The sequence below is a fragment of the Schistocerca piceifrons genome, chromosome 2 (genome assembly GCF_021461385.2).
Source record: "Schistocerca piceifrons isolate TAMUIC-IGC-003096 chromosome 2, iqSchPice1.1, whole genome shotgun sequence".
NCBI classification, from domain to species: domain Eukaryota; kingdom Metazoa; phylum Arthropoda; class Insecta; order Orthoptera; family Acrididae; genus Schistocerca; species Schistocerca piceifrons.
The window spans coordinates 707,350,210-707,368,080 of NC_060139.1; the positions used below are offsets into that span (position 1 = coordinate 707,350,210).

Consider the following 17,871-nt stretch of genomic DNA (forward strand, 5'->3'; position numbering starts at 1 on the left):
AAGAGACTGAAGATATGTTCCATGATGAGAAAGTTGGTGAAGGTGCTGCAATTGATCTCGAAGATCGGATGTTGGACCGGGACCAGCCGCAGTCTCCCAAACGACTTCGATGGAATTGAAATTTAGTAAAATGTGAATCTCAGTTAATTAAATTGTGTTTTTTAATATTGTCATGGCGTCTTATTTGTTCATTTGCATAGATTTTTATATCATTTATATGTAAATACGTATTGGTCATTACTATATATTTGGTTTTCATTTTGGCAACCCACTCTTACCAATTAAGGCATAGATGAAAATGACTAAAAATACGCATAAACGAAGAAAATTGAAAAGATGTACATAGAAAACACAAATACACTCATTAGAGAGTTGTCTTCCCACTGGACCACTGGAAATTTCATTTCACTGAATAACTTTAAAAAAAAAAAAAATGACGACAGACTGGAAATACTTTGGCTTTCAGTTGTATGAACGCTTGATAGTATCTAAAACTGAAAAACTAGATGCTTTTGTAACATGAAATTTCGTGTTCTACAATTTTGATATCCTGACATTTTTCATTTGGAGTAATCGATTTTGAGTTGCAGGAGTTGTAGCCGACTTTTTAGCCACGTTGGTAAAAATCATCGAATTTTGACAACTGATTGCGCCCAAACGGCTGCATCGATTTTGACAGTTAAATAGATCATTCAATGTAAAATGTCATGCTCCTTCATTTTGGTAATCGTAACATTTTCAGTAGTATGCATAGTTTCCGAGTTAAAGGCGCAAACCTGACAAAATTGCCAAAATTTCGTGGTTTTTTTGGTCACAAAAAGTTGTCCAGAGGGGTTTGGAGATCAAAAACTTGGATTCAACTTACTCTCAACCGTAAGCACAAGATAAAAAAATAAAATGTTCTACTTAGTTTTTTGCAAACAAAAAGTACGCCTTTCATGGACCATATAAAACGAACTTCAGTCGACCGTTCTCTGTTTTCAGGATGAACATGGAAACTGACGGAGGATGAATGGGTAGTGTGTCGGCACCTCTCAGTATGGAATAAAGGTTTTAGGCCGCAGTTCAACTAGTAACTGGGAAGTCCCTCTGGTGTGAAAACTTCTGATACGAATGCGTCGCAATAAAGTTTCAACTCAATCACATACGCAACGATGAAAAAACCCTGTATGTGACTAAAAAAGAAAGTAGAAGATGATGTAAGCTTCTTGATTTCTTCCAGCAGTTTTTTTAAGCAAAATAAAACAGCTTACCGCAAAATCTTCCGACAAAGAAGGTACCCCTTCAAGTTCTCCAGTTTCATTGTGCCATGATGAACAGAACCCTTCTTGATTTTATTCGAAACGGTATCGTGTGTTTATGAAATACTGTTTACAATCAGTTATTACATTAACACTTTAAGTTACAGGTGTATGTTCCTCAATCTCTGTTGAGATCTTTCTTATTTTTTGTCTGGTCTACAGTTGGCATCATGTTAAGTCTCATTACATGTATGTAATGTGCCCATGTGGATACTGTAAAATAATCTTAAATCATTTTCCAAACTCTTTTTACTGTGAATTTTCTGTACAAATGTTTTTATATTTGCACTAATCTGTTAAGAGTATGGCTAGACAAACCCAATACAAATAATTATGTGAGGTTTGCATGACAGATTTAAAGATATTCCTGCTGACTACACGAGTGAAGCACCAGAATAATCGATTAACGTCCAGTAGTTTTTGTATTTTTATGGATAAAATGCGAGGTATATTGGACTGTTCTTCTGTTAATTCATTATTAGAGTTTGTAAATGCAAAAGTAATAAATAGTTTACTTGAAATCCAGAAGAGTTATTTTCCTAAAACTTTTGAGAGCCCGCAGCAATCCAATGAACGAGTAACGACACAGTTTTGGCCGTCTGTCTGCGGAGTTTACGACGAAATTCTCTAAACACCGTTTCGCCTGCGACGACGTAGCGACTTGTATTTGTGTAGGGTTTGGATCTATGGCGAGGAATTACTTTTTAATGACGATTAACAATAGAAGAATGACCCAAGGAAAATTTTTATACGTTTTGACGAAAAAAAACTGTTAGTCGTAACAAATTACAACGTGGAACGCCAAGCTGGAACCCACAACAACAGGTTTAATTACCTATTAATTCTGAGTCGCTGTAAAAGATTAATGTGGACTAGTTTAGAACGTTGCGAAAAGTGAATCAAGTTGATAAAAATCCAGAATTGGTAACATAAGCCGAAATGGAGAAAGTCAATAAAAATATAACGACTGAATCGATTAAAGCCATTAAAACTTCACATAAATTAATTTACTAATTTTCTAAACAGTTCCAGATGACAGAAAAATCTGAATCTCCTGAATTTGCTGGTTTTACTTTTCGATCAAAAGCTGGACAACTTGAAGCTAAGACACCATTTACTGAACCGTCATTTTCAAAGGGGCAGTTGGGAGCAGTCTGTAATATGTTGTAAATATATACTGTGAGAAAAAATGAAATGACAACAGAAATTTGTTATTATTTATCTAATCTCGGCAAACCTGAGTTGAAAATAACCGATGGCATGGAATGTGAACAGCGTAGTGATGATGAAGAGTATACAGTTCGAATGAGTAGTGATACAAGACTCAGTTTACTGGAGAAGAAGAAAAATAAATTCCGATTCAAAAACAGACAATAAAAACGAAACGCAATTTTGACCGCAAAATTTCCCTGTCATTTCGTGACTTTGAGAGTGCTGTTAAGACGTTTAACGGCAGTGAGGGAAACGGCGTTTTTAATGGGCAAGAACCCATTAAAAATTCTTATTTCCAAAAAAATATGCTTGAAAATTTGGCTAAGCTTTTCATTCAGAGCGAGAAGTGTCTGACGTCGTGGCTTCACGGAAGCAACCTTACAAGAAGAATTCGACACAAAGATAAGTGCTACAGAGATCTACTAACTGACAAACTGATGTCTCGACGAAAGAAGAAAGTGAGTAGTGCCTACACGAATAGTTTCTAAACGTAAGATATTGCCTCCCGTGCTGATATTGATAACAAATCGCTATTCTGGTATTTGGCTGGCAGGACTGTAGATGATGCAGGCACAACCGTCAACTTTAAGGCGCTGGAAATGTGGAAAAAATTACGGAAACTACAAGGGATTACGAAAGAGCTGTGTAGCCACTGCCGAAAGAAATAACAGAAGTTACAGTAACGAAAATTTCGAAAATTTTAGTAAGAATGATGTTAAAGACACATGTAACAGAAACACTAAAAGCGCAGCTTGCGATTCATATAGAAAGTGTTTCATCTGTGGCGCCAGCGGCAACAGGTCAAATGATTACAATCACAATAACAAGGGAAAGAGATGCTTTAGTTGCAGTAAGTTTGGCCGCAATTCATCTGAATGCGCGAAGGAAAAGAATAACCAAAAGGCGACAATCAACGCCAATGCTTTTCCGAAGAGTATTGACACTTCTAAATTTTGAAATGATGGAATAAGTAAGCGAGAGGTGAGGGCGCTAGTTGACTGTGACAGTTTTTTAGTTTATTACGACAAAATGTTTATCAGACTATGGATGCTACGAGGTTGCACGATTTGTGAAAAACTTTCTCTCTGTACAAGTGTATTTTAGAAGCACTGTTGACATTGACCATGTGAAAGTGGAAACATATTTATATGATTTCTATAGACACAATGTAATTAGATATGGTGGTTGGGAAGGATCTTCCAAACCAACTACAGTTTTAATAAACAAGTGTAGATTTTGTGCTAGGAATCCACAAGGGGAAACTCATCTTATGTGTATCTATGAAGCAGAAAAACCAGAATTAGATACTGAAAGCTCTGTTAGTAATGAAACAGACGAACATATTGATGACTTAGTGACTAATTACATCCAAACAAAGGCAAAGTACACAGATATCAGAATGAAGGTTGTTGTGAGAGAAGAGCAACCAACATATTGCGGATAGTAAAGAAAGAAGTTGTTGACAAGTTCATGTGGGGTTTGGTCAAGGAGCTATAGAATCAGGTTTGGTCCAAATACGTGTTTGAAATTTTACAAAATGGCAGTTCTGAAGAAAACTATTGAATTCTTTGGATAAAAATGGTTCAAATGGCTCTGAGCACTATGGGACTTAACTTCTGAGGTTATCAGTCCCCTAGAACTTAGAACTACGTAAACCTAACTAACCTAAGGACATCACACACACTCATGCCCGAGGCAGGATTCGAACCTGCGCCCGTAGCGGTCACGCGGTTCCAGACTCTAGCACCTAGAACCGCTCGGCCACCCCGGCCGGCGTTCTTTGGATATATCGTACGGTGTGAACGCATTCGACTCTCTCCTTTAAAACTCTCCAAAACCTAAAACTATTTTACCAAGACAAAATTTCCTCAGACTAATGGGGTACTTTAGGAAATTTATTACACATTGCTCTACATTTGCAAAATCCTCGATTTTACTAAGAAATAATCAGGCAAATAAGTTTGAAGAATGGCAGAAGCGAACATTCCAGAACTTCAGTGCTATCCATTTTCGGATCCTGTTTTAAAAATCTGCAACAAAGATACGATACAGAATTACACACATTGAAGTTGTGTTATTGTGAGAATCTCCAGTTGGTGACAAGTTACATCCAGTCTCTTACATGGCTGAAGAAGTAACATCTGAAGAAGAAAACTGTGTGTCAATACGAAACTTCTCCATACAAAGATGATATCGACAAGAATCGTAGGACTACAACAACGTGTTCCAAATTTATGAAATTTTGACCAAGTGATTACGCCTTCTCATCATCTGAGTCGGATGATTCTCAGGATGGCCAAATATGAGATTGGGATGGGACATTTTAAAGTCTCCCTGCCGACGAGACGAATGACTCACCAGAGAAGCCAACTAATATGCAGTATTTTTTGTATGTTAATGGAGAAACGGTAAGGGGCGAACAAAAAGTTTCCATTTATGGTGTTCTGCAGCATATACGCAGCATAGCGTGACTCCGATGCAGGTATGTAAGGATCGACATTTCGGTAAGTGATCAGTGTAACATTCGCGTCTTTTCGACATGCGAGTGGTAAACGTGAAAACGTGAACTATGGCGACGTCATTACCAAATACGCCCAAACAGGGCCAGCGTGCTGTCATTCTTTTCTTCGCTACAGGAGGACAAACACCGGTTGATATTCATCCGAAAATGAAGAATGTATATGGAGCAGTATGTCTGTCGCATACCACAGTTGTGGCTTGGGGTGCTGCTTCACACGACCGCATATCGCAAATGTCGTAACGCAGATGTTACGTCAACGCAATTGGGAGACACTCGAACACCCGCCCTACATTCCTGATTTCTCGCCATGCAATTATCACTCCATTGGTCCCTTAAAAAGGGCCCTGAAGCGTGGGACGAGGATGTACAGCACGCAGTTACCGACATCTTTACGCAGCAGGACTCGGCGTTTTAGCAAATGGTTGTCTTCAACTTGGTGGATCGGTGGGATGATCACTATTGTCTCAACGATCGCGGTTATTTTGCATGAGTGACACACCGATGGCATACCGATTCCACACTGAACGGCCTTCGAACGGAAACTTTTTGTCCGCTCCTTACAGTGTGACGGAGAGGATGCGAATTGCAATTGACTATTATTTTGTTTCTGTCATTGTTAGAGTTTGTAGCTATGAAAGTAAGCAGTAGTTTACATGAAAGTTGGAACCCTTTTTTCCTACAACAACAATAACAATAGTAATGACAGACATTATACTTTTGTTTAGTTAGTTTCTACAAGTAAAAAGTTACATGATCTGGTAAGAAAGTAGGAGATGTTTCATTAATCACTCAGAGTTTTTCTGTATGCGCTGTACGTCGACAATATTTGTTTTATATCTTTTATTGGTAGTTGCATTCAACAAACCTTTATCGTCTTCGTAAACACTTGCATAGTGGTGACAATTACACAGAAAGGGAACCATGTTTTTCAGGTAGCGTGGTGATAAACATACAGTCATGAAAGTTGATAGTGCCAGGTATATTCAACATGGATATTAAATTTATTGATGAAAATTGTATGACAAATTTGACTTATTTGTTAATTCATTTAGTAATCCAATAATTTTGTTTCTTTTGCACTGGAGAGATATGTTAAGATTGTTGAAAACATAGGCTAGTTTCTGTGTGTTTTCAGTTTCGATGCGTTAATGCTGATTGGGTACTGTTGTCGCCAGAACTCCTGCCGCGTTTTTAGAAACGAGACCGCCTCCTCAGCTTCAGCAGCTATGATGCTGGCACCGTTCGGCTGCAGACTGTTTATATCTGCAAAATAAAAGCTTACGTTAATTCGTTGAAACTTTCGTAATAGGAAAAATTAGGACCGACTCCGTCTGTACGTTCGAAACATCTGTCGTGTGAAAGCCTTTGTGTATCAAAATTATTGTGTTTGATTTTAAAAGCGCAAAATGTGGAGAGACGCGCCTCCGCAGCCCAAGTCGCTAACGCCGCCTGTGCGGTGGCTCTCGACTCGGAGATAAGCCGGTTCAAATCCTGGTGGTGGAAACTTTTCACTGCCAGTGTTTGGCCGGCTAGGAGAGAAGAGGCGGTGGCGTTAAGTTCCTGATCACCAGACTTTGAACCAATATTATGTTCATCATGTCATTTCTTCTTGACAGAGCGTAGGGAACGATGCGGGAGACCCGCACCGCCGTACTAAGCAAGGTCCTAGTGGAGGTGGTTTGACATTGATGGTGATGAAGACCACACAACACCCAGTCATCTCAAGGCAGGTGAAAATCCCTGACCCCGCCGGGAATGTGGAGAGACGCGCCTCCGCAGCCCAAGTCGCTAACGCCGCCTGTGCGGTGGCTCTCGACTCGGGGATAAGCCGGCAATTTCTCATGAAGAGAGGGCTTGTGGTACCGATGATGGTGATCTGTCTGTCGGAAGAGGTCTTAAGGTTGGCGGCCCCACGATGCTATTCCAAGTTATGTGCCATTTCTTCTTGACAGAGCGTAGGGAACGATGCGGGAGACCCGTACCGCCGTACTAAGCAAGGTCCTAGTGGAGGTGGTTTGACATTGATGGTGATGAAGACCACACAACACCCAGTTATCTCAAGGCAGGTGAAAATCCCTGACCCCCGGGAATCGAACCTGGGACCCCATGCTCGGGAAGCGAGAACGCTACCGCGAGACCACAGGCTGCGGACTGCGCCAATATCCTGGATTAAATTCCAAACTTCCCTGCAATTTCTCATGAAGAGAGGGCTTGTGGTACCGATGATGGTGATCTGTCTGTCGGAAGAGGTCTTAAGGGTGGCGGCCCCATGATGCTATTCCAGGTTATGTGCCGGGCCTGAATTTCACCTTCTCCCTTCTGTTCGTCCATAACAACAGAAAATCTACACTGCACTGCACGCGCACACATCATAGTCATGCACACGACAAAGATACACACTTGACTCCTCGTATCAGGCCAGAGGAAGGCAACGGCAAACCAACTTTACTACGACCTTGCTACGAACAGTGGTGCAGAATTCCTGCATCTGCTCCCCTACGCTTATTTCCTTAGTATGGTGCTACTTTCATTTGAGATTGTGGAGACAGAATTTGTTATCTCAATGGCTTTGGAGTCTGCGTCATGTCACGAGAAAAAGTAATACGAGATTCTATGCGAAACTGGGAAACTGATCCAATACGATAACTTTAATTCAAATTTGAAAATTACACAAATTTCTGTTGTTGAGAAACAGGAGGTTAGTAAATCTACAGAATGTAGCGTTTTCTACTAAATGCATGCTGATGAGCTGTGTCGTAGACGTTCACCATAAGAAGACTGATAACTAGCTGTGGCTGGCCACAGAAAGTGTACTTTTGAAGCACTTTACACGTGACTTAGCTTCTACAGTGATTCTTCGTAGCATTATCAAATCGTTATGTGGCTGTGGCAAGTCAGAAGAATCGTACCAAGTAAGCACTGAATGTGGTGGGATATCAGGAATTACTTACATCATAAGGTCGCTTGGAGAGACTGCCGGTATTAGCATCCATGAATTTTATCTTCGTGCGTAAGTCACTTTCAAAGAAATAGATTATACTATGTAGACTACACAAGTCTACACAAACTGTGCCACAGGCAACTCCACGTGTTTTACAGGATGTAAACAAACCAAAGAATCTGACTAAAGCTAATGTTCAAAATTTTGTGTTGTAGCAGATATTTTCTTTGGTCAGCTCTCGCATTTTCGAAAGTTGCACATTAATTTTATCGATTTAAATTACATTCATTATTATAAAGGTAACATGTATTCATTATTACATAATTAATATAAGGTATTTATAAAAGCTCTAAAACTAGAGTTCAAGATGATACTCCTACTTGTATATATTTCTTGGTACTGGAATTACGATTAACAGGTATAATCTCGCTTAACACACATTATATATTGATTGTGAACTTGATATCAGAATGTAGCATGTTGATGGCTTCATTTAATCATAATATTAAGTTATGTGGCGTTTGGGAGGATGGTGTTGGGGTTTGTCTGAGTATCTACAAAGAGAGAGAGAATTGTGGGTAGCACTGCGAATGAAAGGGGTTTTATGAGGAAATGCGTGTATGTACCGTCTGAAGATGAGCCGTCAGGCAGCCTGAAACCGCCACAGAGAAATAAAAATTAAACCTTCATAAAAGTTGACTGGTTGCAGTAAGTTCTGAAAAATCTTCATTAATCACAGTCGCAGTATTACGCATCCATTACAGATCAAAGTTTTATCCCTTGAGGTTTCCCAGGTAGAGTTGGGCAATTCAGGAACCCATTTCTAACACATGCTTGGTGTTTCCGAGAACTGATATCGAATATTCGAACATCAGGACCAATTGAGGTTTGGCTCATGACAGCAGCACGATTTCAGTGGCCCTATGCGATTAGCGGCCCAGAAGACATGTTGTTCGTTCGACCATGCAACATCGCATGGTCTTGCCACGTACTGTACACTGATTCGTGAAATGGGCTAGTCTACAGCAAGACAATATTCACACGGAGAGGTGTTCTAAGACCCGCGCACGCCAACTCACAGCAGCTACTGCGACTGATGAACTCGGGCATTGCGTTCAATTAGCATGGAATGACACACGTGTACCTTTTATCCAAGCCCAGTTTGGCGGGTTGGAACCGTCGTTGATGCCAGAGGTGGCAGCTCTGTGTACAAAAGTTTGCAACCCGTACAACCACAAATCACATACCAATTTAATCATCTAGTTTTCCTATTACGCTGTACACGCACAAAAAGTAAATTTATCGTTTGATTCAAATTTATTGACAAGCAGTGTAGAACTTACATCAGATCACTATCATCTTTTGTTTTTTATCTTCTTTAAATATTTTATGTTAATGACACAGGCGGTCAGAAACAGCGAGATAAACTTTTAAGGGTGTTGCAGTGTACGTTTTGCTGAGAAATAATTAACAAAAAAATTCAATACGTTCGGCCGTTTCCGAGTTAATAGGGAAGTTAGTAAATCTGGCCGTTGCGCGCGCAAATTCTGCGGCCCGGCAGAGACGGTGTCGCCAAACGTATCTTTCATTTGTTTTCCTAAAAGCGAACAAGAGAGCTATACAGAAACTGGACATGGGGCGTTAGTAAGGATCGAACACGAGCCGAAGGGTGAGCTGTCTCGTGCGCCATCATCTACGTATGAGTACAACCAACACAAATTGTGTCTGGTGAGCCGCTTGAATCTGCGCTCGGAACAGCCTGATTGTCAAACTTGAATGCTAATTGACTCGGAAACGGCCCAGCGTACCGAATTTTTTTCTTGACAGTTACTTCTCAGCACAACATACCCTACAACACCCTTACAAGCTTTTCAGACTGCCACTGACCACACTGTATAACAAATTGACTGAAGAATGGCAACTCTGTCGTAGCTAGTTCATACCTATCAGGGGGATCGTGCATAACTGTCCATCAGTCCTCCTTGCAAATAATCATAGGGAGGGAATATCTATGGAGAGGGCGTAGCGTACTGCACGTGTCGTCAACATGAAACCAAAATAGTCACACGAATTTGGCATAACGGTGTTGTTTAAATTTTACGCTATGACCGAACAAATATTTGCCCTGTTTTCACACATTTAATTATTAGTAACAGCAATTGCGCTGAACTGTTGCTGTTGCAACTTGAAATTCGTTAAAAGAGGAAAAGTTATGTTTCGTAAATTAGTACTAGAAAGATCTAATGACAGTTATCATAGAAGTAACAGATGCTTTATGTGTTGATTTATGTCGTGACACAGTGTAAGGGAAACAAAATATTTTGGCCTTATTTATGAGAGAAATACTGGATGCATTCGGTAGCGTCGGTGTGTACTCTAAGTTAATCCGTTGAAAGTATATGTATTTCGAGCAATGCCCACTTGTAGATAAAATTTGTGTATGACAATCTGCATAATTTACCCTGTTATTCAGTTTTGAAAGTAACTGTGTTTATTTTACGGTAATAATAAAATTCCTACGACATGGCGAACGCTTATGAGTGCTTAATATTTTATCTTCCCAAAGAATGAACAAAAATAGTACCGGGAAGTAAAAACAAAAGAAGTTCGTAGCTAAAAATGTTTCAAAGTGTGACAAAACTACAATTTGAAGTTTTTTGGAACAGATTCACTTTGGCGTACAAGTAAACCATTTAGAAACGCCACTGAAGCATTATTGAGTAAAATAGCTTCGGGAATGCAACAAACAGCAGTTGAAGAAACATTACTAGTAGCGGTAATGCTTTGATAGTTTGAACATAAAGAGCGAGCAGCTTTGTTGTTTAACTTTTCAAATTTCAACTATAAAAACGTGCATATGTCTGAAAGACACAGAAATAAAATTTTACCACCAGCATTTGACACATGTTGTGAATCCTTAAACAGTTGAGTCGTACAGGCCCTATTTTTTCATTTGAATTTTAAGCAATATACAGAGTATTTCAGAATTCTAGTTACGCCCTTCTAGAGGTTGTAGAGTGGAATTAGTAGATCATGTTTTACCTAGGAACTCGTATACGGAACGACATTCAAGATCGCTACGGCGCCTGTAAATGTAAGTATATACAGGGTGATTCCGTAATGACGTTACATACTTTCTAGGATGGTCGGGAAGGATAAATGTATCAATCTGGGGTAAGGGTAGCTTTACCGGAAACAAACGAGTCGAACGTCATAAGCTAAACCCCTTTGATGCTTCTGAAAGTGGGATACATGTACTGGTAGTGTTGTTCCTAAGATTGTAGCCTATGCAACTTCCAGGGGTGTTATATGGACCAAAACGAGAAAAAAAGTGCAGTAAACATGGGCTCTAATATGCGTATATGAGGAGCTATGAGTACTGGTTCATCTTCGCTACTGTGAAAAACATCTCCCCTATTGAACAACTGCTCACAGATCTACAGCTATGCATTTTAGAGCCAATGTTTACTGGACATTTTTTTCTGTTCTGGTCCGTACTGCCACCTCTGAAAGTTCGCTACCCTACAATCTTAGCAACAACAGTACCATTACATGTATTCCACTGTCAGAGGTATCAGAACAGTTTTAACTTATAACTTTCGACTCGTTCGTTTCCGGTACAGGGGAAAAAAAAATGATTCAAATGGCTCTGAGCACTATGGGACTTAACTTCTAAGGTCATCAGTCCCCTAGAACTTAGAACTACTTAAACCTAACTAAGGAAATCACACACATCCATGCCCGAGGCAGAATTCAAATCTGCGACCGTAGCGGTCGCGCGGTTCCAGACTGTAGCGCCTAGAACCGCTCGGCCACTCCGGCCGGCCCGGTACAGGGAAACTTACCTCAGATTGAAACGTTTCCCCTTCTCCATCATGCAAGAAAGGTTCTAACATCATTACTGAATCATCCTGTATGTACATACATTTACAGGCGCTGGCGCCTAAACTTTGACGCTCTGTAGCGCCGTTGGATGACGTTTCGGACATAGGATTGTACGTAAAACTTGATCTACTAAGTCCCTTCTACAATCTCTAGCAGTGTGTAACATGAATCGTGAACCTCTCCGTAGAATGTACAGTAATACGAAGTCATTCTCTGTCTGGCGCTAGTATTTAAATATAAGAACTTTATGGAAGAACAAACTCATTTCCGGCTCGTATTGATCCAAAGGTAACAACAGGGTTAAGCCAGGTACATTCCAGCTATCGAATGTAAATTGTTAAGGCTCCTACGAAACGTGTGTACAAAACGGTCGGTAGATATTAGTGATGTTATGGCATTTAAAATCTGCAGAGAGCTTACGGACAGACCTTCCACCAGCCAGCAGTCGGTGTATTTCGGCGACAAAAATTCTGAATGTACACCCCATAAATATTCCCCCTGCAGACACGGACAACGCCATACGGCTGTACTGTACTGAAACAAGTGTCGGACGGCGTGTGGCCGAGGCGCACAGACCGGGGTTCTGCAGCAGCTGCTCCAGGTACTCCTTGTCGACGCAGAGCTCGCCCAGCAGGCGGCGGCCGCTGGGGGACCTGGCGCGCTCCCTAGACCGGCTGCCGCCCCCGCCGCTGGCCCCAGAGCCGGACCTGGAGGCGGGCCCCGTGCTGGTGGCGCCGCTGCCGCCTCCGCCGCCCCCGCTGCTCGCCTCCTCCTCGGACGGCCGCCGGGCCGACTGGCAGCGCAGAGCCCGTCTCGCTTCGGGGCCAGTCAGCGCCTGTCCTGTACGTCACCAACACAAAGTACACTGACGGGAAAGAGAGATGGTACACCGCGAAGCGCCAGTCCGATTCTTATCAGAGTTTGTGGAACTGCTCTCCACATACCGCGTATTAAATGACATGTTCATTCCTTTTGAAACTGACATCGATCATCAACTTAAAAACAGGTGTAACCCCGACAAGCACGAATACAGACAGCCCTGTGTTCATTGTGGCAAACAGTCTCCGAATATCATCTTCAGGAATTTCTTGCCATAAAGTACTTCAAACATATGCTGTTTCAGTACTTGAATAGTGCTCTGTGGAGGCTGGTATCCTAGTATACGTTTGGCTGACTGATCAGGAGCCTGGGCAGGTCAATCGATGAACGGTACATTCCTCAAGGCATCTGTGGTGTGAACTACAGTGTGCGGTCTTGCATTATCCTACTGGAAAATCCTGTTTGGTACCCTCCACTTTATAGGTTTGACAACAGGGTTTACCATGTGACTTCGTAGGCTTTCCCGACGTAATAATACTTGATAGGTTCCTCGGGTTTGCTGCCGCATCCTAAAATCGGCATGATTCGATCTTTCGGCAATCCATCTATCCACGATCTTGAGGAAAACGTTTCTGCTGCTGAGTCCCGCTGAAAGCTGATGCCAAAGCTGCAAATCGTGGTCCTATGTAGGCTTGCGTACCGTACATGGCGCGTTCGCCGCCCACTACAGTTCCACTTCTCTCAAAGTCCGTAAACTGCACGTGCTCGTCCTCTGTGCATGACATGGTTGGGTTGGGTTGTTTTGGGGAAGGAGAACAGACAGCGAGGTCATCGGTCTCATCGGATTAGGGAAGGACGGGGAAGGAAGTCGGCCGTGCCCTTAGAAAGGAACCATCCCGGCATTTGCCCGGAGCGATTTAGGGAAATCACGGAAAACCTAAATCAGGATGACCGGACGCGGGTTTGAACCGTCGTCCTCCCGAATGCGAGTCCAGTGTTTAACCACTGCATGACGTGGTGTCAGCTCCACCAGAAAAGTTCCAGTAACGTTAGTCAGACCCAATAGCCATCATGTACTTATGTTATTCTTCATCTGTAGGACTGACTTTTCTGTACTGAAAATAAGTCCACCTAAGGATGAAATTTTAATGAACGTATCCCCAAAGGCATAAAAAAAACAGTCGTATCAGTTTGGTGTTTACGGTGCAACACTTTCCATTTCAGTCAGTGTATGCGTGATTATGTTCATACGAGTATATGCAACTGACAACCACTGTATTAAAGCGCGTGACGTAATACACAGTTACTACAGATTTTTTCAATTATGTACTATAGCTGTGCTTTTCGTCATAGTATTTTGAAATTTAACAGCCACATCTTTTGTTGCAGAAGTTTGCGGCTTCTTCTACCAGAGTGCAGCAGTTAGTAAATATGTGGGAAAGGTGCTAAGAAAGCGTATGCTCTGCATGAAATTCATTCATGCCAATCTGTTACACTAATACAACGACACTTCACAAACAGGTTTCACATGGACGCACCAAAGTGCCAACTCCATTTGGTGACAGTTTGCAGTAGTCTCCAAACAGAGCAAAAAGCGAGCTGGTCACTGTACAAACGACGTTCGGAAGATCTTACAGACAAGATTGAAACAGAACCGCTACTGACTGGAGTTGCTACAAGCTTTGGAACTCGAGGACAGAATCGGTTTCAGCCCTCTACTCGCATGGAACAGCGTATGGGAGGATGATTTTGGCGAGTAATTTATTTGTAGTAATAAAGCAACTTTCGTGAACGATGTTGTTAACAGACAGAAGGTGAAAATATGGGGCACATTAACGTCTCTCACATTCGTGCAGTACCCTGGCGACTTACGACAAGTAAATGTGCAGCCCAGGGTTGTTAATCCTATACGCGGATTAGATCCGGCTCTGGTTCACCCCTGTGTCTCGGATGCTGGCGCACAATGATTTATGCTATATGAACAGATCTAATAATGTTAGTTTGATACTGATTATGAAAAAAGCTAAAACAGAAAAAAACGAGGTTGATTGAGGAAATCCTGTTGGATACAAACAACGATCAGTCCCAAAAATACTACTGATTAATCACTACTCAGAGTGCAGAAACAGGAAATAAAACTTAGGAGCCGGCCGCAGGTGGCCGAGCGGTTCTGGCGCTACAGTCTGGAACCGCGCGACCGCTACGGTCGCAGGTTCGAATCCTGCCTCGAGCATGGATGTGTGTGTTGTCCTTAGGTTAGTTAGGTTTAAATAGTTCTAAGTTCTAGGGGACTTATGACCTCAGCAGTGGCGTCGCATAGTGCTGAGAGCCATTTGAATCATTTTTGAAAACTTAGGAAGCTTATTCAACTTTGATGCCATCTGTAACACTTTCTTTATCTTACAAAAGTTAACATTTTATAATGTTATGGATTTATTGGATTATTTTCACAGCTTCCTTTTTTTAATTTTGACTGGCATAACACAAGTTGAAAAATGTGATTTTTAAGCTAATTTTTGTTGTAGTTAGCGTAAAGTGTAACTCGCAGACATCGTTCTATGAGATGACTGACTGGTTAAACAACTCTTAACAGCCTAGGACTAAACCAAGATGGCCCCTGCCTCTCAGTTTGAGACGTTATTGTGCAACCATGCCAACTGTACTGCACAGTTCATGAATCTACGACTGTATGGTTCAAATGGCTCTGAGCACTATCAGACTTAACATCTGAAGTCATCAGTCCCCTAGAACTTAGAACTACTTAAACCTAACTAACCTAAGGACATCACACACATCCAAGCCCGAGGCAGGATTCGAACCTGCGTCCGTAGCAGTCGCGCGGTTCCGGACTGAAGCGCCTAGAACCGCTCGGCCACCGCGGCCGGCTACGACTGTGTGTTGCGCAGTGTTGCACCCCATGCAGTTTATTTAGGTTACAACTCCTGGAGAGGACATCTTTTCAACCTTGAATTCACATACAGTTTTGCTCTATTCCAGAGGGGAAAACCGCATTTCATCTTTCTGGTAGATGATTTTGGATCCATAGATGAGATAACTGAATACATACACTGTATGCCATGGCCACGTTCTTCAGAGTCCGCTACAATCGCTTGACTGTGTAAAACTGAGTGTAGTCTCAGTAAGAATTGACGGGTCTTGTTTGTCCAAAGAAAAATAGTAAACTACGGTGTGATGCAGGGGGGGGGGGGATGATAATTATGGTCATGATTAATTTGTGTTGGCTGCTGGAACAGCGTTAACGGCTGTACGACGAAGTGACAGAGACAACACAAGGCACCCTATTTCGGCAGAGTTCTGTAAAGGTTCGCTTACGCCACGACTGTAAAACAGTAGCGAAAGCGCCGTCGACCGGTATAATTTATCGTGAACGTCCTGAAAAAGTAACACACCCAGGTTACACTGGCTGAAATGGGACGTGCTGAACCGTGAACACACAGATCGGACGCTATCAAATTGATGCTCCACTATTTACATGTCTGTAGGATATGTCGATTGCGATTTAGTCGTTACCCGAGCTTGTTTCCAATACAGAAAAAAAACCGTTTCTGCAGATGAAGAATGGTGTGACTGGATATTGGATGCCGAGTTTGTCCAACATTACTGGAACGTTTCAGCTGGGGATCGCAGCGCTACATGACTGGAGAACAGGCACGTGCACCTTATTGCCTTGTTTCAGGTGTTAGAATGGTCGAATCACTGGCATGAGGGACATAGGGACATCATACCGCCAGGTCGCACGGACAAACGACTGCAGTCCACCGACTGCAGAACGAGTGACGACTAGATGGGATGGGTACAAAGGTGCAGCAAGAACAGTAGGCACGGTACTTCCAGAAGGATTACACCACGGCAATATCGTAGGATTGTTCGACTGGTTCTGAATGAATGACAACAGCTGAAATCCGCCCAGATTTTATGTTCAGAGTGTCGCCACGAATCTTTGGGAACAGATTACTGGAAGCTGGGTCCAGATGTCGAGATGCAGTGAGTCGTTTACAGCCGATACCATACATCAGCCGACGCAGATTTTTATGATAAAGTGCCAGAGTCGATTGGGACACTGAGTAGCATTCTGTGAGACGTCCAGCGATAAGTCAAATTACTGCTTGAGGCAGCGAGATTCGCGTTAACGTGCCCGTGAACGATCTGGTGAGAGATCACAGGAAGCAGCAATTCTCGAGAGCCACATCCTCCCAGCTCCAGGAATCATGCTGTGGGGTGCTGTGAGATCTGACAGCAGGACCGATTTGGTAACTGTTGAAGGGAGGCTGTCAATAATAGCAATAATGATAAGCCACGTTGTTCTATCCTCCTTGTCGAGCGTAACATATGCCACATTCCACCAGGATAATGCAAGACCCCATAATGCAGTTCTCAACACAGACATCTTGAGGAATCCACGCATCCTTGACTGACTTGCCAGGTTCCGAAGTTTTCCACCTATAGAGTATTTCTTGGATTCGAGAGGAAGATGTATAACTTCATATTCACTCCCAGCCAACTATGTTCGTGAACTGTCTCACATGTGTTTCAGGTACGGCAAGAAATTTCTCGAGTTGACGTTCAGAGACTGTTTTATTTTCATGCCACAAGCAATACAAGAGTGTATCCGTGCCAGTGTATTCATCTCATATTGACATTGGTGACGAACTTTCGTTTCGAATAGAATGGTACTTTAACGTCAGCACAAAGTTCAGTAAAAGTGGGACTGGTGCATCATCTTACATTTCCGTGAGTGGATGCAGAGGGCGGTGAGAAGTGCCAGTATGTATCTTGACTTCGTGCATTTGAGGAAATAAATGGCTGTTTTATTGGTATCCCTGCTTTGAAGCTGACGAAAATAACTGTTCTGATTATTGCCTTGTTTTGATCGTGAAGCAATGGCACATATGAGCGGACACAGTTACACTAATGAGGAGTGTGGCGTGTGTGGGATGCGCAAATGTCCACACACAGTGCCACGATTGACAGAGATAATGAGTGTGCTTAGATATCGCATGGCAAGATCCCAAATGGTAAAGCAAACCAGCTTGATTGGGAGAACGTGCTTTTGTTTCAGGCAGTGTCAGAAACACGCTACGTTGTTAACGTAAGAAAACGCGGCTGGAAACCTGTGGTGCCGTCGCTCAGTGAGCGGCCTCCAACGAAATCCATTCGCAAGAGAGCAGCTG

At 42.3% G+C, this 17,871-nt stretch overlaps 1 protein-coding gene across 1 annotated transcript in view; it reads right to left on the reverse strand.

Moving 5' to 3' along the window:
• Positions 1 to 6,148: 6,148 nt before the first annotated feature.
• LOC124775770 (outer dynein arm-docking complex subunit 4-like) overlaps positions 6,149 to 17,871 on the reverse strand; it is a 139,296-nt gene continuing 127,573 nt past the window's right edge. Inside the window, exons 6-7 of the mRNA XM_047250601.1 lie at positions 12,437 to 12,700; positions 6,149 to 6,297 (exon numbers count right to left, since the gene is read on the reverse strand). Of these exons, the coding sequence (XP_047106557.1) occupies positions 6,149 to 6,297; positions 12,437 to 12,700 (413 nt within the window). The remainder of the gene's footprint in view (positions 6,298 to 12,436; positions 12,701 to 17,871) is intronic.